The sequence below is a fragment of the Mustela putorius genome, unplaced genomic scaffold, assembly GCF_011764305.1.
Source record: "Mustela putorius furo isolate JIRA1106 unplaced genomic scaffold, ASM1176430v1.1 tig00000460_pilon_pilon_pilon, whole genome shotgun sequence".
In the NCBI taxonomy this organism is placed as follows: Eukaryota; Metazoa; Chordata; class Mammalia; order Carnivora; family Mustelidae; genus Mustela; species Mustela putorius.
Genome location: NW_025421389.1, coordinates 11,315,774 through 11,337,804, shown reverse-complemented (window position 1 = coordinate 11,337,804; position 22,031 = coordinate 11,315,774). Strand labels below are relative to the sequence as shown.

At 42.6% G+C, this 22,031-nt stretch overlaps 1 protein-coding gene across 8 annotated transcripts in view; it reads right to left on the bottom strand.

The window, feature by feature from the left end:
- Nucleotides 1-7,115: 7,115 nt before the first annotated feature.
- Nucleotides 7,116-22,031, bottom strand: part of ARHGAP32 (Rho GTPase activating protein 32) — a 297,156-nt gene continuing 282,240 nt past the window's right edge. For all 8 annotated transcript variants that reach the window (XM_045080353.1, XM_004763903.3, XM_004763904.3 and 5 more), the window contains 5 exons: nucleotides 21,273-21,418; nucleotides 18,762-18,833; nucleotides 16,052-16,930; nucleotides 14,391-15,373; nucleotides 7,116-13,131 (listed from right to left, as the gene is read on the bottom strand). In XM_045080353.1, coding sequence (XP_044936288.1) covers nucleotides 10,879-13,131; nucleotides 14,391-15,373; nucleotides 16,052-16,930; nucleotides 18,762-18,833; nucleotides 21,273-21,418 — 4,333 coding nt within the window. In that variant the 3' untranslated portion in view covers nucleotides 7,116-10,878. The remainder of the gene's footprint in view (nucleotides 13,132-14,390; nucleotides 15,374-16,051; nucleotides 16,931-18,761; nucleotides 18,834-21,272; nucleotides 21,419-22,031) is intronic.

Here is a 22,031-nt window from a genome sequence, read left to right as displayed (position 1 = left end):
TGGCTCATTGGGTTAAGCCTCTGCCTTCAGCTCAGGTCATGATCCCGGAGTCCTGGGATCGAGCCCGGCATTGGGCTTGCTGCTCAGCAGGGAGCCTGCTTCCCCACCCCCCCACCCCCATTTCTGCTTGCCTCTCTTCCTACTTGTGATCTGTCTGTCAAATACGTAAAAAAAAAAAAAAAAAAAAAAAAAAAATCTTTTTTTTTAAAGCAATAATGCTACTTCACATCATTGTTAGGAAGACTGAGCTATATTAATTTATGTAAAAATAGACTAGCCTGGTACTTAATATTGATCAATAAATTGTCAGATCTATTAGTTAGTATCCAATCACTGTCTTCTCTGGCTGGTCATTTTGTTTAACACATGTTGAATCAGGAAAAATGTCTATGTATTTAAGAACAAGGGGAAGGCCCTTTGTTATTTACCAAGTATTACCATTCAAAACTGGAGAGACAGTTAAAGCCACCTCTGTTTGGCAACTCTTGTAAAATGCTGCACCAGTTTCCCCCTACTGTTCTCATCAAAGCGGAGGGCTCATTCTGTTCCTGCCATGGTGCTTAGTTCTGGGCCGGCGGATGCTCAGGGAGGTACAAGACAGTGAGGCTTGCAGAAAGTCACTGCCCTGGCAGAGAAGACGCAGCTCACGTGTCTTCCTAAGATCATTTCCTGAACCGCAGCTCTAAGAATTAATGGAATGACATGGAGAGAACGTAGCTCTAACACAGAAGGTAGGCATGATTCTGTAATCATCATTGTTATCTGCATAAAGGTTTCCCCTGAAAAACCGCAAAATATTTTCAAAAAATAAGGGCTTTCTTCATGCTCCAAACTTCACTGTGAAGTTTCATTTTAATCAACTTGTTATGTCTTGCGTATCAACTTACTGAGAATCTTCCTGAAAGAGATCTGCTAACTATGAGAAACCTTCCAGTTTTTGACTCAGTTGAGTTAGTTGTATCATTAAATAATAATAATTATTATTATTATTTTACTTGACAGAGACACAGTGAGAGAGGGAACACAAGCAGGGGGAGTAGGAGAGGGAGAAGCAGGCTCCCTGTCAAGCAGGGAGCCTAATGCGGGGCTCAATCCTAGGACCCTGGGATCATGACCTTAGCCAAAGGCAGACACTTAACGACTGAGCCACCCAGACGCCCTGTATAAGTAAATTCTTAATGAAACAATTATATGCACATAATAGAGACCTCTTTCCTGTAGCTGGGGTAAGGTCTTGTCCCACTTCTGTTGGGTACCTGCTCTCCCCCTAAGCCCTCCTGAGACCTCTGTTGCATAATTAGCCCTCACAGAAACGGTAAGCTCTCTTCTCATTTCAGAGATAAGAAAGCCATGGCTTAGTAAGAGTTTCAGAAATAGTTTAGAAGGGTTTAGTAGCTCAGTGAGGGTTTTAGAATTAGTAAGTAGCAGTCAGGATTCAACTACCCAACTTCAAAGTCTGCTTTTATTAGAACATAAACTCATGTTGAGAGTGCCTGGGTTTGAATTTCAGCTCCAACACTCATGAGCTGTTTAACAGCAGGCAGAGTTCAACCTTGTGTCTTGGCTTCATCTATAAGCCAACGGGCTAGGAGGAACAAAGGAGTCGATAGCTGTAAAATGCTTACAGCTGGGACAGGCACAAGAGTAGAGTAAGCATAGTGTTAACTGTCCTTAGCTGTTAAAAATAGCACTATATTGTTGTCCACAACTGATTAAAATATATAAGCTAATTATGTGCAGGTAATTTTTTTTAAAGGTTTTTGGTGAGAAAGGAGTGTGCATCACTTGGTTCTAAGAGTTGTTTCCATGAACACAGTGTTTGGAGCATTGACAGCATGCGCTAACTACATACACTTCCTAACCAGCCTAAATGTCCCCCACACAAAAGAACTACGTAAGCACATAATTGGAACCAGTGCTGCGGTAATCGGTTTTGATGTTACCTGTTTTAGAGAATGTTGAATTGCTTTCTATGTTGTCAGCTCAATTAGTCCTAATTTTTATGTGTCATTGTTATAAATAATTGAGTCTAGGCTCGATATTTAACCACTGGGGACAGGGAAATGAAAGATAAATTTGGGTTCTAGCGTACTAAGGTGATAGGGAACCAAGGTATGAATGAGGAAAAAGTGGTAAAGCTAAATGAAGTAGAAAATGGTTTCTCTTTTGGAAAAGGCTATTAAAGATGCTGTCTGGATCAGTACTGATCGTCCCTCTGGACCAGAATCACATGTAATGGATGCTAAAACTGTGGATTCTGGAGTCCAAGCCAGACCTGATTAATTAGGCTATCTGGTGGTTGCCCAAGAAATCTAATGTTTCACTAACTTTCCGGTGTTTTTAACAACCACTTGTCCAGTTTAAAACATGAACAAGTGGCTAAGAAATCTCATGATGCTTTTCAAAATGTTTTTAGGAAATTAAAAGACACACACACACACACACACACACACACACACACACTAACTGAATGACTCAGGGACAGTCAAAGCTGTCTGTGTGCCTAACACTCTTCTCTTCTTTCCCCCTGGTGTTCCCAGTGGATGCTAGAGGTCTCCTAGGGACTCGCACAGAGAAATACTTTGCAGTTATTAACAGAGAAAATGCTGGGTTCTAATCATATATCTTTCTCACAGAATGTCTTGTGCAGGGAGAACTCCCATACTCTTGGTTTCATTCTCCCTTCTAATACAGTAATATTGTACACATCTCAACTTATACAGTAATATCTCACTTCCTGAAACTTGGCTACTCAGGCACTTTGCTAAGAGAAATGATCAAGAGGTTCCAAGTAATGAAAAATAGGAGACACAAAGTCCTAATCTTTCTGGGCCCCAGTCCAAAGTTTCTTTTGCTCACTATTTTGACAAGCTTTTTTATTTTGAATGGTTAGAGGAAGAGGAAGGTTAGAGGTAGTTTGTAGACAACAGCAAGAAGTAAGAGCAGAAAGAAAAAGAAGATGTAGAAAATTTAAAAAAAAAAAAAAAAGCAAGACTAGGAGAGTGGTGTAGAGACCTTGGAACAGAAGCAAACACTCAACACTCCTTATATCTCAATATGTCCCCAAGGGTATCATTATACTACGGATATCTGTATGTATAAGTGATGAGTCTTTAGGTATAATGGCAGCAAAGTTTGTAGTTTAGAACATATTCTTGTCCAGTGTGTCATTTAAAGCCCTCATTTCCTTGTTGATCTTTTGCTTAGATGATCTGTCCATTTCAATGAGGAGGGTGTTAAAGTCCCCTACTATTATTGAATTATTTTTGATGCACTTCTTTGATGGTTATTAATTGGCTTATATAATTGGCTGCTCCCACATTAGGGGCATAAATGTTTACAATTGTTAGATCTTGTTGTACAGACCCTTTAAGTATGATACAGTGTCCTTTCCCATCTCTTCTTACAGTCTTCGGCTTAAAACCTAATTTGTCTGATATAAGGATTACCACCCCAACTTTCTTTTGATTCCATTAGCATGGTAAATTGTTTTCCACTGCCTCACTTTAAATCTGGAGTTGTCTTTGGGTCTAACAGGAGTTTCTTGCAGACAACACATGAATGGGTCTTGTTTTTTTTACCCAATCTGATAACCTATCATACAGCCCATTTACATTCAGGGTAACTATTGGAAGATACTAATTTAATGCCATTGCATTGCCTGTAAGGTGACTGTTACTATACATTGTCTCTGTTCTTGTCTGGTCTATGTTACTTTTAGGATCTCTCTTTGCTTAGAGGACCCCTTTCAACATTTCTTGTAGGGCTGGTTTGGTGGTCGCAAATTCTTTGTTTTTGTTTGTCCTGGAAGCTTTTTATCTCTCCTTCTATTTTCAGTGACAGCCTAGCTGGATAAGGTACTCTTGGCTGCAGATTCTTTTCACTTACTATGCTGATTATATCATGCCAGTCCTTTCTGGCCTGCCAGGTCTCTGTGGATAAGTTTGCTGCCAATCTAATGTTTCTACTGTTGTAGGTTACAAACCTCTTGGCCCATGTTGCTTTCAGGATTTTCTCTTTGTCTCTGAGATTTGTAAGTTTTACTATTAGATGTTAGGGTGTTGACCTATTTTTATTGATTTTGGGGGGCTCTCTGTACCTCCTGGATTTTGATGCCTATTTTCTTCCCCAAATTAGGGAAGTTCTCCAGTGTAACTTGTTCCAATATACCTTCTGCCCCCCTCTTTCTTCTTCCTCTGGGATCCCAATTATTCTAATATTGCTACATTTTATGGTATCACTTATCTTTTGAATTCTCCCCTCATGACCCAGTAGTTCTTTTTCTTAGCTTCTTTATTCTCCATCATTTGCTCTTCTGTATTATTAATTCTCTCTTCTGCCCTATTTGTCCTAGCAGTTAGAGACTCCATTTTTTATTTTACCTCATTAATAACCTTTTTTATTTCAACTTGGTTAGATTTTAGTTCTGTCACTTATCCAGAAAGGGATTCTCTAGTATCTTCTGTGCTTTTTTCAAGCCCAGCTAGTACCTTTATAATCGTCATTCTAAACTCTGGTTCCGACATCTTACTAAGGTCCACATTGATGAAGTCCCTGGCAGTCAGTACTGCCCTTGTTCTTTTTTCTGAGGTGAGTTTTTCCGTTTTGTCATTTTGTCCAGAGAAGAAGAGATGAATGAGAGAGCAAAATGCTAAAAGGGCAACAAAGACCCCAGAAAAATATACACTAAACAAATCAGAAGAGATCTGACTGAGACCCAGGGGAAAAGAAAAAAAATATATATATAAGGAATATAATCAGATAGGTGAATAGATCAGAGCCACACACTAGATTTTGAGTGTATTTTTGGTCTATTAGAAGAACCTGTCTCCCAAAATCTTAGAGAAATATATATACACAAAAATAAGGGTAGATACAATGAAGGGATGGAATATGGCTGTAAAAAGTAAAAAGATTTTAAAGAAGGAATTGATAAGTTGGTTGAAAAAGGAAGAAGAAAAAAAAGGGAGAGAATGTGATCAGGCAGGTGAATAGAACAAAGTTATACACTAGATTTAGAGTATATTTTGGTCTGTTAGAAGAAAGGGAACACTCCTACACTGTTGGTAGGAATGCAAGCTGGTGCAGCCACTCTAGAAAACAGTATGGAGGTTTCTCAAAAAGCTGAAAATAGATCTAACCCAAGACCCAGCAATTGCACTACTGGGTATTTACCCCAAAGATACAAATGTAGTGATCCGAAGGGGCATGCGCACCTCAATGTTTATAGTAGCAACGTCCACAATAGCCAAACTATGGAAAGAGCCTCGATGTCCATCAGCAGATGAATGGATAAAGACGATATGGTATATATATATACAATGGAATACTATGGAGTCATCAAAAAAATGAAATCTTGCCATTTGCAACAACATGGATGGAACTAGAGCGAAATAAGTCAATCAGAGAAAGACAATTATCATATGATCTCACTGATACGAGGAATTTGAGAAACAAGACAGAGGATCATAGGGGAAGAGAGGAAAAAATGAAACAAGATGAAACCAGAGAGGGATACAAACCATAAGAGACTCTTAATCTCAGGAAACAGACTGAGGGTTGCTGAGGGGTGGAGGGTCAGAGGGATGGGGTGGCTGGGAAATGGACATTGGGGACGGTCTGTGCTATGGTGAGTGCTGTGAATTGTGTAAGACTGATGAATCACAGACCTGTGCCCCCAAAACAAATAATACATTATATGTTAGTAAAAAATTAAAAAAAATATGCTGGCAATATTTTTATTAAAATACTTAAAATAAAAAATTAAGCCTCACAATCTTCAAGACATACAGTCTCAACTATTTGAGAAACATAACCAACTCGAATGTCTTAGTTTGGGTGTTTGTAGATGCCTGTGGTTTTGTTGCAATGGGGAATCAACAGTATTTTAAAATGTATGTGCCTTTTCCCATAGAATACCACATTTAAGTAAAATCTCAAATGCCATGAATGTATCTGCCACTGATTCTTCAAAGAAAAATACACATTTTTAAAAGTAAGTACCATACTTTCATCAGTATGAAGTAAATTTGGTGATGAAATTACTGGTAAAGAAGACCTGGTGGGAATGTCATAAGGTCTTTTCTTTAATCCCATCAGAATCACTTCCACGGGAACACATGTTCAAGTCTGGAACGTTCGCTGAGAGCAAAGTTTGCTCCTTTGCTTTTAGTCTGCAATGTGGTGTGCAGGTACGCAGAAAACACAGGCTCGCCAGGGTTGTCTGTACTAACCAGGCAACTTTTCCTGCTACAGGCAAAAAGGAAAGGCCCCCGTAATTCAGAACGCAGAATAATTTGTAATTTATGACTCCCAATAGAAAAACTAAGATTTCAGTAGCTGAATATCGAGGGGTCTTTTCCTCCTTCAAAAAACCGTGGCCAGGGGCACTTGTGTGGCTCAGTGGGTTAAAGCCTCTGCCTTTGGCTCAGGTCATGATCCCAGGGTCCTGGGATCGAGCCCCGCATCGGGCTCTCTGCTCAGTGGGGAACCTGCTTCTCTCTCTCTCTCTGCCTGCCTCTCTGCCTACTTGTGATCTCTGTCAAATAAATACTATTTTTTTTTTTAAAAAGCGGCCAATGTGGACATACTTTTAAGAAGAACTTTTGCACAGCAATGTGCTCTAGATCCCTGGCCACGTGGCTAGATTATGTGCAGAACTTGTGTTGCCACAAACCAGCCTGCCACGGAGTGTAGGAGAGGACACTCTTTTCTGGTCTCTTCTCTCTGAAAAGTCAACAGAATGTCTGAGATGCTTCGAGGGAATCTTCAGAAATATGCTTGCTATTTAGAACTCCCCTGTGGAGAATCCTGAGCTCAGAAGCCAATCCAGTTTCCTGAAAACTGGCAGCTTGGGAGTCAGGACACAGCAGTCAGGTGTGGGTTCCTGTCTACAATTCCCAGCACGAAGCAACCTGTCTGACCTGGGGAAAACCTGGCCCAGCAGCACACTGTAGCAGATAGATAAAACAGGAGCCATTAAATCCCTTCCCTCAAATAATATATACCGTTCGGTATAATGATCTCTGTTACACACTTACCTTTTTTAATATCCCCGATTATCCCATTTTGTTATAGTCATATTATGGCAAAAAGGAAACACATACACAAAGAAGTCTGTTTTAACCTGAAATAATTTTGTTGATATTTGAATTGCTTTCAGTGGGACATTTGCTTTAAACCACAAGATATCTCCATCTGGATTATTGGAGTACAAAATCTCTTCTCTCCCCCCCTCCCCCAACCAAAACAAGAAACGAACAAAACCCAAGCCCACAACTCAGCTTCAAATAAGTTTTGAAGAAATGAGACTCTAAATATTTACATATGGGTCAGGAAATAAATCACAAAACTATTTACAAAAATACACAAGCTTATATGCATTAACAATTTACACCAGTTCACAAAAATATTAAAACATAAAAAAAACACTATATAAATTAAAGTTAAGAACTCAAAAGTATGATCTAAGACTTCCTAGGGTGCTTCTCTCATGCAGGTCATGGCTGGAAAATCAGGTTTTGCTACCTTAGAATCTAAACTGTAAAACAACCAGTTTTATTCTTTGAACACTAACAGTACTAATCAGGAAAGGAAAAAAGACCCTCTGTGCACACGGACATTAAAATATACCATTCCTGACGTTTCCGTAACACACAGTACTGAAAATCACATGCCTCTAACCATTTGGAAGTAAACTTTCTGACATACGTTTGCTTTCATTATTTCCTTACACACACTGCTCAGATGATACTTTGCCAACATAATGAAGGGTGACTGACGAACAGGGCTGGGAACAGATAAATGGACTTTGCAGGCTCCTAATTTTTAAACTCAAGGGGCAAATTTCCAATTTACATTGTATGCATCCATTGCTGCTTCAAATGTGGTTTCCTCCCACTGCTCACACTGATGGACGGTCCCGCCTGTCGACAGAGTCAGTGCTAGACTTTTTCAACCTGACCCCGACTTTAAAAACAAAATGCTTTGCCATTATGAAAGTGTGCAGGCCCTATCCATGGGACCATCCTTAAAAGAAAACTGAATACAGTTAAGTCTCGGGTGAAATTAATAAGAAAATGGCACCTCGGGGGCTATTAGCAAAGTCTCTGGCCAGACATCCAGGGAATATTTGTTTCAATCAAACCAAACTGTGACATCAAAGTTTTGCAAAATAATGATGATGATAATAATAATAATAATAATAATAATAATAAAAATAAAATTTGGAGACATGGTTATAAAAAATTATGGGTTTAATGCATTAGGCAGCTCCATTTCTTTGATCATAATTTGAATATTACTGTGAAGTCACACACAAGGTGAACAGTGCTGAGTTCACCTGGTTCAGTGACCTGCCATGCGATTTCTGGGGAAAGATACAGGCAAAGTCCCTCAAAAAACTGGATCCAAAGTTAAGGCCATTTCCACATACATTAAATGAAACAACTCTGGATTTTACCTAAAGTTGGTGTTTCACAATTATACCAGTAATTGGGGTCATTATTCTGTATTCCAAATATTCACCTGATATTTCTAAGCCCATAGGACATAAATAAAGTAATTGTTTTGAGGAATTCACCTTCAGTATTCATGAAATAGACTTAGGTTCAGGAGTAAACAATGTGTGTGACCACAAATCCACAAATTTTAAAACTGGACAGGACTCTTCAGCGGCTTCCTTCTGGGCTCTCAGTTACTAACGCCATCTGTACCTCCTCGTCATACCGGCTCCTTCCTGTGCTCCATGCTGCTGGTGAGAACTTACGGGGTGTGTGTGATCTCAGAGGGGCCATGGGTTGCCTACCTGACACAAGATGGTTAAGGTTAAAACAGAAAAGAAAAAAAAGCGCTGCATATTCGCCAAGGATCCAACTCCTGTATGTAGCACCTGATGTGTTTCTGTGCTAAAAGGAAATATCCTATTAGGTTCCCTAACTGTGATTCTGCCGATTGGGTCTGCGTGCTTGATGGAGAGACATGCCCACAGACCTTTCACAGGTCAGTGTGTCCAGACTGCTACCATGATCTTTACTGAAGGAATTCCTCTCATCAACTCTGGGGAGACAAAACAAAACCTTATAGAGTATTTCCACATATAAATAAATGTGTTCTTAAAACTTTATTTTTTTCTAAATATAAACCCTTAATATGCAATCACATGATTTTCTTTTAAATTAAAAAAAAAAGAAAGAACTGGCATGAATCCTAATCTTTATACAACTTCACAGCAATAATAGCAGCATGAATTTAGCCTCTTAAAAAGATTTCTTCCTTTGCTCTAAAGAAAAGTTAATTCCAAGTTTTAAAAAGCCAGAGCAGCAATCATCCAGTAAATGGAATGATATTCTCCTAGTGTCTTCTACAAACTGAGCTTTTAAAACATGTGAATGTATAAAACTCAAGTATGATTGAGAGTTATGGAATGCAAGGACAATCTAAACTTGTTTGTTAATACAGGACGGCCTGGTCGGTCTGGTGTGGACATTGTTGGAGCAGGGGGAGGGGGTGGGAGATGGGAGTGGAGGCAGGCCAGACAGCTGTCCGACCAGAATGTGACTTTCAAAAGGAAGTCCAGGGTATTCCACACATGTAACATGCCCACGGGCTTGTAAGGACTAGACCTGAAATGCTGGTGTAAAAATGGCAATTACAGGAAGACTGTGAGCGCATGGCACACAGGTCCCTTAGGACGCACACGGTCACAGACCGGGATTCTGACTGCTGAGATGGGGCGGTGTGCGGAGTGAAACTGTTGCAGGGGCTTTCAGCTAACAAATAATTCATCGCCTCTTTAACAGTCCCCAAGAAACCTGTACTCTGGTTCAGAAACAAAAATCAACACGTAAATGTGTAATCATGATAAATTATATGTATTTATCCAGTCAAGTCATGCTGGGTTTTTTCCCCCACCCCAATTTGGGAAAAAGAAAAAAAAAAGTTGCTTTAGGAGAACAAATGACATGAAATGTTTTACCAGGATTACTATTTACCAAATATTATTGAGAAAAAAAAAAAAACTGAAGGCAGGCGACACGTTAGAAGCACTGACAGGGTTTTACAGTGCTAACGACGTTCACCGACTTCTGCCTAAGAAGTTTCTTTACTCCTGACTTTAGAATCCCTTCTGCAGCTGACGTCAGCCTGCCCACCCACTGCGAGGAACGACTCTGAGAAGTAAGAACGTAAAATAGGTGGTTCAGCCTGGATCTAAATGGCCTGACATTTTACAATGGGTCTTTATTAGATGCTTAAAGTCTTCATTCCTTTATTATTATTTTTCAAATTATAATGTGCTAATTGTCTGCCGGACTCATCTGAAGGATAAGGGAGAAGTTTTTCTCCACTGTAACTTAACGCACGAAACCCTTCAAAGTCAGGGAGAATAAAGGGACAAAAACCAAGTGGCGACCTGGGCAAGCTGCATGGCTACTGAGAAAGTTAGTAGAAATGCAACAAAAATGCAAAAGCCTACCAGGAACTAGACATAAACCGCTTTGCGCTGTGTAGCAAATATTAAGAAGGACAAGGTTAAATTCAAATTCAGTTAAAGGCAGTCCTCAGGCTCTGACACATTAGCCCCATACGGCAAGTATGGTCTGTGACAACTTCTTCACTAGGTTTTCAACACAGTGCTTTACAATCATTCAGATCTCTTTTAATGACAAAAATCACAGCCTAGAGATGGAAGAGATGGTGATGAAGCAGGGAAGGGGAAAAAGATGGTGATTTTTCTTGGTTGTTGTTGTTGTTTTTAATGTGGTCGGGGAGTGGGGGGGGATTGTAGCTTTTTTTTTTTTTTTAATCTTTTTGGTTACTGAAAAAAATAGAACAGTCCACTGTCCAGCAGAGGCTGCTTCAACTCTATTGCTCCAGGGCTCATTCTGCATGAATCTGTGTTTCAGGGTGCTGCAAAGACAACTCTGTGGGCAGGAAGGCCCCCTGGCCCAAAGCTGTAGCATATGTCCTGTTTTGCAGGTGGGGAAAGCCGGAGGGCACATAGGTTCCCACAGCTCCTCCTCCAAAGCCTCCTCGCTGGTGCTGGGGTGGGGAGTGGTAGCCCTCCAGGTTATCATACTGGGACACAACAGTCACACTGCTCTGGCGCTTGCCATGTGTTTGGTATTGGTACAGCACACCGGGGTCCCTCTCCACGTTCTGAGTATGATGGAGTTTCAGGCTATGACTCCTCTCCGGTTTCGGGGGTGGGACTACTGACGGGGGGAGGTGCTCCTCCTCCTTGTAGCAGTCTCTGGAGTGTTTCTCTGGGGCAGGAGGCTGCCTAGCCCGAGGCCTCTCGAGCTCTTTGGAGAGCCTCACCTCTTTGTGGTTCAGTCTGAGAGACTCCTGCCCCGATGTAATATATTTCCCTCCAGAGTTATGGTAGCTGACTGGCTCAGAAGTGTCTGGAATCCCTTTGGGCCCATAATCTAACTGGCCAGCTCCTTGTGGGTATGGCGGCCCATTTTTTGATTCACATAACTGCCTATGGCTTGCTTCCTGATGGGCCCTGTGCTCAGGGAGACTACAACCCATGTCGTGAAGCTTCCTGTTCCTGAGGCTACTTTGCTTCTGAGGGAGAGTGGGTTTCTCTGGCGGTCCATTGCCGTATCCTCCATGGTGGTGGGCTCTATCGAACTCTGGCTCTGGATGCTTTCTATAGAAGCGGTCCTCTCCCTCAGGACTGACGACCTTGGTTGGATGTCGCCCCTCCTTTCCCTCTGCCACCGAGAGAAGTCCAGTTTTCCCAGGATCTGATTTACTACGGAGGTGGATGACATAGATCCCACCCAAGTCATCTTGCATGGCTGGGGTCATGTTATCATACTGGGACATAACAGGCCCCTTCACCTTCTGCCGAGCACGGCTCTCTCTCCGGATGGATTGCATGCGGTATTTTTCCATGTCCTCAAGATCCCACGAGGTGTATGTGTGCTTTACATCAGCAGCTGGGGGCATGTTGACTACGCTGTGGTCATTACCAGAGAAATAGCCAGTCACGTTGGCCCGGGGACGTGGGAGCAAACCAGCGTAAGTGTGCAAGTGCTTTCCTTGCAACCTAGGATTGTAGAAGGCAAAATCGCGATTGGGTAGACGGTGGAGGGGCCTCAACTGTACCGTGCTGTAGGCATCCACGTCACACAGGGCTCCTTCTGGACTGTAATAGGAACTAGAAGAACTGGAGTAGGGGCTATACCGGTAGTGGACCCGACCATTCTCGAAGTAAGGCTGAAGCTGAGTGACATGATAATCTGAGCGGGCCTGTGAGGACTGATATGGCTTATACTGGTACAGGGGTCTTGGGCAGTAGGCTGGTTCGTCATCTGGGGGGACTTCTGTCCGTGAAATGGGAACAGAGCGAATCATGGAAGATGGAGGGGCATGGAGAGACTGTACCCTCCGGATGGTAGGGTACGGGGGAATATCTTCAGGGTAGCAACTACTCCTAATTGTGGGGCCTAAAGAAGATACATACTCCACTCGGCTGCATGGTTTGGAGTGGTGTCCAGATGCATTTCTTCCCGGGGCCACGTATGTGTTATAACGAGGTCCCATGGAGGCTGGTGGCTCTGATCTGGCACCGTACACTTGGTGTTGCTCCAATTTATTATGATGTGGGGGTACGCTCTGGGGACGGTACTGGCAGTTGGGATTCATACTGAAATGCACACAGTTTTCTGGCCCAAAGGGTTCAGGGGTGACATCAGGCCTGGCAAAGGTGGAGTAAGTTGTTTTCTGTGAAGCATGCTTAGGTTGTGGGATGGGAATTGGTAAAGGCAGACCGTCATCCACAGAAGCTGGGGACGCGGTGGCGAAGGGATGGTAACCGGAACTGCTGGGAGCATCTGCGCCACTGGAGTGGAGGGCAGCGGCGATCTTACTCTCCATCGTCCTGGTGGGAGGAACTGGCATGGGAAAGCCACAGGAGGAGTACACGGGGACAGAGTCGGCGCGCAGGTGCAATGGTGGGGCCCTGGCACCCTCCCGCACCTTTTCGGGAAGGCTCGGTTGGAGAGCAGGGGCAGAAACGGGACACTGAGCAGCTGCGCCGCCATCACCGACAAGGATGGGTGCAGGATCGTCCGTGGCTCTGGGGTCAGGGGGTCTCTCTGGAGCTGGAATCACTTGAACCTATTGAAAGACAGTTATATCATGAGCTTGGAATCAATTACTATTCAATCTGTAACCCACAAGTTGAGGCTATCTGGATGGTAGCTTGAAACTCTCCAAGCCATGTGGTTGCGCTGGACATGACAGGAGGCTAATCTGCCCGCACGTCCAGGAAGCAGTCTGTGCGGCCACCTGGTACAAGAGCCATGGCTATCTTTGGGAAACTGTTCTAATTTGTGACAGGCTTTAAATGTGAGGTGAGGTTGCCTGTGGCAGCAACTTAGTGTCCAGATCAAAAGAGAGGTGTAAAGTATAGTCAAGCTTAAAGACATATACCTAGTCTACTGGTCTCAACACCAAGCACATTTTGTTAAACAAAGAGGGTTGATTCTAGCTGGAGAGATTTATGAAGTGACTCACAGCTGTACATAGTGACACTGGTCCGAGAGACATTCAGACCAATCGGTTACTGTCGCTCCCCACCCTCTACTCCACCCTGGTCCACAGCAGCTGACGCCAAACATGACCCTCACAGCAAGGCTGCAAATGTGCTATCCCTGAGAAGCAGCTGCTAGAAATAGCATCCTCCACTCAAGTCTAGATAGCAAAGTCCTTTTAGTTCAAGATGACCACAAAGCACATGGGGCACTTTTTTAAAATCTGAGAAAGTTAGAAAGAAATCTTAGCTTTCTGCATCCAATATTCTCTCATCAAAACAGAAGCTTGATTATAAAACAACCTGCTGGCTTATGCTAAGGAAATAACAAAATGACCTAAAACACTGTCAGCTCTTACATTTCTAAAAAGTCTGCAAGGCAGAAAGCCTTCCAAATGTATTGAGAATAAAGCACATTCACCGTGCAGATGTGAATCACTGGCAGAGGGTGGGTTAAAAACGACTTGCCCAAAGTTACACTGCATTAGTGATGGAGTCGGGAGGGGGGTGCGGGGACCAACCCACAGCCCTGACACCTGAAGCCCAGTCTGATGTATTTGATCATGAGCTCCTTGTAGTTCTATGAAGAAACTACCCGGATGCTTTAGGAACAAAAGGCAGCAGGTATGCACTAGAATCACTGAATGACTGCTCCTTCCTCAGAGAAAAACTGGCATCAACACAAAGGCAGGTCCAACCTCAGACAGGAAAGGTTTCATGGAAACTGCCACAGGACTTCAGATAAATGTCCTATCTGACTCAAAGGGAACAGCACACCCTGCTGAAAAGTGACATACCTTTGGAAAAAGTACATTTCATCTCCCCAACTCCCTCCCCTTCTTACCTTGTGGGAATTATTCAGTCCCACACTGGTGGCTGTTTGTACCTGCCCCACGACCGGCAGCTGCTCGCCTGATCTCTGGGAAGGAGGCGGTGGGAGGGGACGATTAGTCCTTGGAGGGCGCTGAAGGGTGGCAGTGGCGAAATCAGCTGCAGTGGCTTGTTCAGCCACATCCCAGCTGGCTTCCCTGGTGCTCATCTCGGCTGTTGCTGGAGCAGCGGTCATGTAAACCATGGCGGCCGTGCTGGGATTCTCTTCAGGGGACCCAGAAGGAGGGTAGCTTTTGTCCCGAGGCAAATTAGAAGGTGTGGGCGATTTGTCTGCAAGTTCTGAAGGGTGATGTTGGGGTTTATCCACACCTGCACCAAGATACGAAGGAGGCTGATCTCCACTGTAGAAATGAAGCTGACACTGGTCCTGTTCCATAAAAGAGACGGTTGGCATATTGGTCTTCCCAGACTGATCTTCAGGGAAACTCAGGGGATCATCCGACTTAGAGTCTGTTAAGGGAACTGAAGTGATTCTGGCCTTGTCTGGGTCCCCAGGTAAATAGGTTCGATGTGGATGATTCCCTGGGAAGTCGGCCTGGTGGAGCTGCTCCCCAGATTCCGTTGCACTGGCATAGGTAAGATTCCCAGTGGCGGCCAGATCTGGAATAGGCTGGTCACAGTTCCCAGATACATTGTTCTGGACGTGGAACTCCTCTGCTGGCCTATCAGTTTGGAAATAGGCTTTATCTAGAGTAACGCTAGAGTAGGAACTAGGCAGTTTCTCTTCTGCTGCAACCACTGCTATGTCTCCGTAATTTGTGTAAGCAGCCTGGGAAGTCCCTGGTCTCCTCAGTGACTGGGTTGAGACTTGCTGCGCAGACTCAGCTAACGCTAGCGCCAACAGGCGGGCAACGTTTTTCGGAGGCGGTGGTGGTGGGATAAGAGAGACTGAACTGACAGGAACGGAATCCTGAGGGGGGTCATGGGTAACTGCTCCTGGTGGGAAATTGGGAAAAAAAATGAGAGTGAAAAAGTAGCTTGAGTTATCCTATACGGAAAGCCAAACTCTCCCCATTTGATCACTAAAAAGTAGGTGCCTTCCATTTTTCAAAACGGCAATCCATGATCTTCTGTCCCACATGCAAATGCTGGAGAAAACACATCTGGTTCAGAAGGAAAACTGAAACCAAGTGCTTAAAGATTGCAATTTCCTCTTGAATTGCTACAGAGATGGGGGGGAAAAAGCAGGTCCCTCATCTGGCTCAGAAAAGACTGCTTAGAAAACAAGCTTCAAGTGCCTGCAGATTGTTATTAAAGATAGTTTTTACATCTGATGGTGTAGGCTGGCTGGTTAACTTGTAAGGCTATAATATCTTTTATTAGAAAATAAAATCAAGAGCTACGAAGTTGTGCAAAAGTTATCCAGGAATTCTGACTGTCCAAAGACAAAAGGGGACATTATGAAGGTCTGAAGCAGGGCCACTGGCCCTTTGGGGAATTTCTGTTTGATTGACTTTAACTTAGGGCTTTGAGCCATCAGCACCACCCAGAAAAACATTCTCTTTGATTAAAGGCTAGCTGTGGAGTAAATTTCTCTCTTAAAAGGCACAGATGGCACACAGGGCTGGAGATCCCTCTTAGCTTAAGGAAAGAATGGAGGAAAACAAATGGTACCTGTCTGAGTCTGTCCAGAAGGTACAGCCTTACTCTGACTGCTCGCGACGACCTGCTCCTCTTTCCCTGGCGACTCTACTTCTGCAGCAGCCCCCTGCTCTAGGGGCTGGACTTCACATTCACATGCTCCTTGGGCGTCTCTCTCACTGGTTTTCATCTTTACTACCTGGGTGGGGGATCTATTTATGGCCTCATTGTCTTCCACACTTTTGCTCCAGGTTGGAGAAGATGCACTTGGAGCTGCCGTATTTGACACGGTCCCGATGACTTCTGATACCCGGGCGGGAAGAGTCACTGAAATTGGCTCAGATATGTTTATAGAAGGTGATTTGCTTAATTTCCGTCCAATCTTTGGAGAAAAAGCGTAGACGACCTTTTCGGTGAATGAGGATGGCTTGGATGATTTCTCTTCCGTTGGGCTCAAGTCCAGGGTAAAGAATGGACTCAGTTTCTCCTGAAGAGGAGAGACGGCTTCAGAACTTGCAGTGCTTCCTGGTGTCTGAGACTGGCTACCGCCTGCTTCCGTATCCTTTTTGTTGGAGCTTATTTTCTCCTGGGAGTATCCTAATGAATCTAGAAAGGAAGCCCCACTCTCCAGACATTCTGATTCGAGCTTAGGGGGGCTGCACTGAAATGACATTGGGTCGAAATCCAGGCTGGCCACGCCAATGTCCGGTGGGCTCAAGTCAACATCCTCAGCCGCATGAGGAGACATCAGAGCTGGAATGTGCAGCGGCCCTACCTCGTCCTCGCTCTCATTGTCATGGGGCAGGTTATCATAGGAATTACAGCGGTTCCCCAGCATTTCTCCGTTAAAAGAGGCACTCAGTGCATCACTGCTAGACCTGGGTCTTCTGGGTCGGAACAGCTTGGAATCACCTGGCAAAAACGGGTATCAGAGTATGAATGCCTAAGACACATAACACACAATACCATGAAAAGTCACCTACTTAGGACAGCAGGAGGGCACAACGATAGCGTAAGGAAATGTTACTTCTCATCTTCTTTCCAGAAACTGTCTCTTGGGGCAAACGGATGGGACTTCTGAGCCAAATGCTAAGTAACAAAGACATCTGATATCATCAGGGGGAGAATGCAGCCTTTGATGGTTTCAACAGAAAAAAAGACTCAGAACTCTTGGATTCTATTACTAGTCCAACACTGCGACTTTGGGCAAGATTTCTTTTTGTCTTATTTTATGACTAATCTCATGCATGATTTCTAGGATAGAACTAACCACTTTCAATAGTACTTTGGATATCCCACAGCAAAAGGGTTTTGTTTTTGTTTTTGGGGTGGGGAAAAATCCTCCCTACACTTCTGAAAAGTAAATATGTCAACTAAAAAATTCTCTACAATTCCATAAAACATTTACATATACTTGCTATAGGATTCTTTTCAGATACTTAGAACAATTTCTTTTTTTTTTTTTTCTCTAATAAGAATAGGCTTTAAGTCTCTCAGGCAGAACCTTCAATCACAATTTTATGATATTGCTACACATCTGCTGGCAACACAGGTCTTTGAGCTCAGCATTCTATTTCAACAGTTAGAATCACCATGGTGAAAATGTGCTCTACAGAGGCAGAAATTGCCTTAACACAAATACGTTCACTAATGTGTTGACTACCTATACAATTAATCTCTACTAAAACGTTATTTTCTGCTTAATCCTGGCATCTATCCAGCCCACTTCATTGTATCTATGAACCAGTCTCTTAACTGTAGTGAAATGGAAAATCTCGGAAAACCCTTAAGATGTCAGACACCCAACTAAAGGGATGTGTGAGGATTTCTTGAAATAAGCAGAGCTGTCGGTCGTTGAGGATCTGGCAGTTAGAAGAGTTAATAAATGAAGATGAGAAAGTCGACCAGGATGATGACACCCCAGGGTACCTCAAAAGAAAAAATGATCCCAATATCAACAGATGAAGAAAAGGCCGTGGGAAATCAGTTTAGCTCTCGGGTTATTTTTGTAGAAAAGGCCCTTTTTACAATCCTGCTGTATAAGCCAACATAAAGTGAAGGATGTTGTATTTACTATTATGACAAGGTTTTGTCAAAAAAGCCAGATCTCCTTCCAATTGAAGTAATCCTTTGTTCATTCTAAAATTAGTACATAATTACAACTATACCCCAACTTTTGTTAATTAAGGGCTAAAAAAACCCTTATTTTCATAATTTTTAGTTTTGTCAAGTTGCAATCAAACCTTTTTATATCCTTTACTAAAATGTTGGTCCCCTTTTTAAGAGGATTCACGTCTAAGTTTTCTTCTCCTTGTACAGAGGATCCCATCTTCAGATAATGAGGGCTCCCTATAATCAATCTCGTCTATGAAATTTAATGTCAGGTTAAGTGATTTACAAGACAAAAGACTGATGTGAATATCAAAACTGTTTAATCTTATACTTTGTAAAATTTTGCTTTCATGAAATCTAAAAGAAATACTAACAGCATCATTTTCCACTGGGCTTTAATAAATGTAAGTGGTTACCTATTTTTAGGTACACTGAATAGCAATCATGTCAACAGTGAAGAGATTAGAGCCTGGTACCATAAGAAGACATCGATGGACAGTACGAAATAGATATGATTATTGTCTAGGAGTGGTAGTCTGTAGCCTATTTATATATGTATTTATCAAATATACTCGATTGTTGTGTTCTTTTATGAAATACGGAATAAAACAACTGATGTTTTTAGTCTTACCATCGACTGCATGGAGAGAAGTAAGGGATTCTTCACTTTTAGCTGAACGGAGTGTTCCTTCTGCCCTGCCACCTGAAGAATTAAACCAAACCGTGTGAGGTTTTATCCACTGCTACTGCTACATATGTAGAGAAAGGAACAGCGTTCTTCTCTACACATATTTAAATTTCCAAGGGTGATTATCTGTACATATTCAATTTAAGCAGCATATTGAATAAGGTGCTGTATTGTTTTCACATGGTTTCCGGTGTGAAAAATCCCTTTTCTGAAGGATTATCAACTTGAGAATAGAGATGAATTTTAAAACATCTTCCTTTTTTATTTTCTAAAGACCAGCATGATGGCTTAGGATGGTATCACACTAGATTTACGGTGAGCCCTAAATCCACTCAGGGTGTCCTTTTCAGCAGAGAGGACTCAGAGAGATGGAGAAGCAGGCCAAGTAAAGATGGAAGCAGAAACTGGGGTGATGCCACCACAAGCCAAGGAATGCCAGGAGCCACCAGGAGCTGGAAGAGGCAAGGAAGGATTCTTTCCTGGACCCTTTGGAAGGAAAATGGCCTTGCTGACACCTTGATTTCAGACTTTTAGCCTACAGAACTGTGAGGAAATAAATTGGTTGTTTTAAGTTGTTTAAGCACCCAATTTGGAGCACTCTGTTCTGGAAGTCCTAGGAACCTAACACAGTGCCTTAATTACGTATGTTCAATCTTATTTGTTAAATATTCTCATTGGCCTCCCAGCACTACTCAACACTGGTGATGCTTTTCTCTTTAAGCCTCTCCTCCATTATTTCGGGGGACAGTGCTCATCTCTTTTGTTCTTTGCCTACCCTTTTAATCATTTCTTCTTACTTTCATGACTACTCTACCTTTTCTGGTCTTTCCAAAACCGCTTTTCTCCAGATCCAGTTTTTAACCTGCTCCTCTCACTCAACAGGCTCTCCCATAAACTATATCTTTAGGGTTTGCTGACGACTTACAAATCTGTATTTCCCGATTATAGTAAACTCCTTTATTGAATTCCAGACCCATACTACTGATCACCTCTTGGGCATGTCCAACCCACTATGTCCACAATAAACACATCACTTCTCTTCTCCTAACTGTCACTCCCTACATGAATAACGGCACTGCCACCTCCTTAATCATTTAATCAGAACCTGAAAATTATCTTTGCTCCTCTTTTTTTCTCATCCTTCACAATCATTTGGTCACACAACCTTGTAGATTCTACTTCCTAGTATCTCTCAAATCTATTTCCCACGTCTACTGCCACTGTGTACCCCAGACACTCACTGTTTCTTGGTTGTCCTCCTGTAACTATCTCTTGTCCACCTGTAACACCACCTGTAACTGGACAGTTACTGTCCAGTGTCCAGGATTATCTCTCCTCGTACATTCCCTGTACTGCTGCTGAAGTCCTCTCTCTATACCCTACATGGAACCATGTTACATATTAAAGCCACAGGATAACCCCCAAAGGAAGACAGGACAAAACCAAAACCAAAACTCTTTGGCAAGCACTGGAGGCCCCTGATGACCTCTCTCTGAACCATGATCTACCCAGCCACGTTCCCTGCTTCACACACTTAGCACACACTGTGCTCCCATTTCCTGAAATGCATTTCTCAGTTGGTGATCACGTGAATCCTTACTTATATTTCAAAACCCAAGTCACAGGGTAGATTTCTAACCATTAGCCCTCTTCCCCTTAGGAACTGACAAGTCCTACTGTAAATGCCTCACACAAATACCTATTTCAATTGGTATGATTCTGCATGAAATTTATTTTCTTATGCAGTTTCCCAAGTAGGTCTCTGAAGGCAGCCTCTTCTATCTGAGAGCCTGCTATCTAAATATTTAGCACATGTTTAGTACATGATTGCAAACTGAATGATGAACTAAATGAATTAAACATTATATTTCTAACATTCAGGTACTATTGTCCTTCCTAGCTTCAGAAGCTGTTAATATCATAGTTTTAAAATTATTTTTTAAAAGTAGTATTTGCAACAACAGTAATAGATTTACTTGATCTAGTAAGATACTCTCACCAATGAGTTATCCCATAAAAAAGATCGATTCCTTGGTTATAAGAGTTAAAAACTTAAAAGGCATGTTAAAACATGGTTTTGTCACATTTCAAATATATAAAAATACAGATTAATAAAAATAAAACACCATAGCAGTCATTTTTTTATTAATAGCACACAACCATGTTATGAATTTCAATCACATCCACACTCTATATAATCTGCAATTTCCACAAGAAACCAGGCACTTCCACATATTCCCCGCATATTTATGTCTGCGTGTGGGGATGAAGAACTGGTAGAAGAAGACAACTAGTGGCCAGCACCATGGCTGTGGACACATTGTGCTGACGCACACGATCACAACATACTGGGCACCTGTGTGCAGCGTGACGACAGCCGGCCAAGAGGAGGGGTGTGGAGTGGCCACGCCAGCTGCTCTGACAGCGTGGCACAGAACGGCAGGGAGCACCAACCTTTCAGAGCCATGGCTTTCATCTCGGAAGGCTCACTCTCATTCCGCTGCAGCTTCCGCTTAGAAACAGACGATGATTTCCCCAAGTTGAAAAAGGAACGCCAGCTGCCCACGGGAGATTTTTTCATTTTATTTTGAGGCCTCCTCCTAAGAGAGAGAAAGTAGTCTGTATTAAGATATCCAAGGGGCTGTCTTTATTTAGAGGAAATGAACAAATGATGGAAAGAACCCAACAGCCTAGAGAGGGCACAGCTGGAACAGTACCTGTGTATCACACAGCCACTTCATGTGTGCAAACATGTAGCACACATATCTCTTCTGTCATGTATGTAGCACACATCCACCGTGTCATGTACGTAGCACACATCCCCTTATGCCATGCATGTAGCACACAACCGCTGTGTCATGTATGTAGCACATGTCCACTGTGTCATGTATGTAGCATGCATATCGCCTTGTCATGTACATAGCACACATCCACTTGTGTCGTGTATATAGCATATACCTGCTGTGTCATGTATGTAGCATGCACAGCTGCTGCATATGTGCATACATGTAGCATGTGTGTGTGTACAGCACAGTCTACACAGCACAGCTGAACTGTATAGCTAAAGCATGACAAGGTAATAAAATGTATAGATTTGAATATTAATAGCTAGTCACAAAGATAATTTTTATACAGATTTTTATATTTAGATCTAACCTCACAATCAGTGAAATAAGAATAAGAAATATTTAGAAGTAGGAATTATTAAAACTC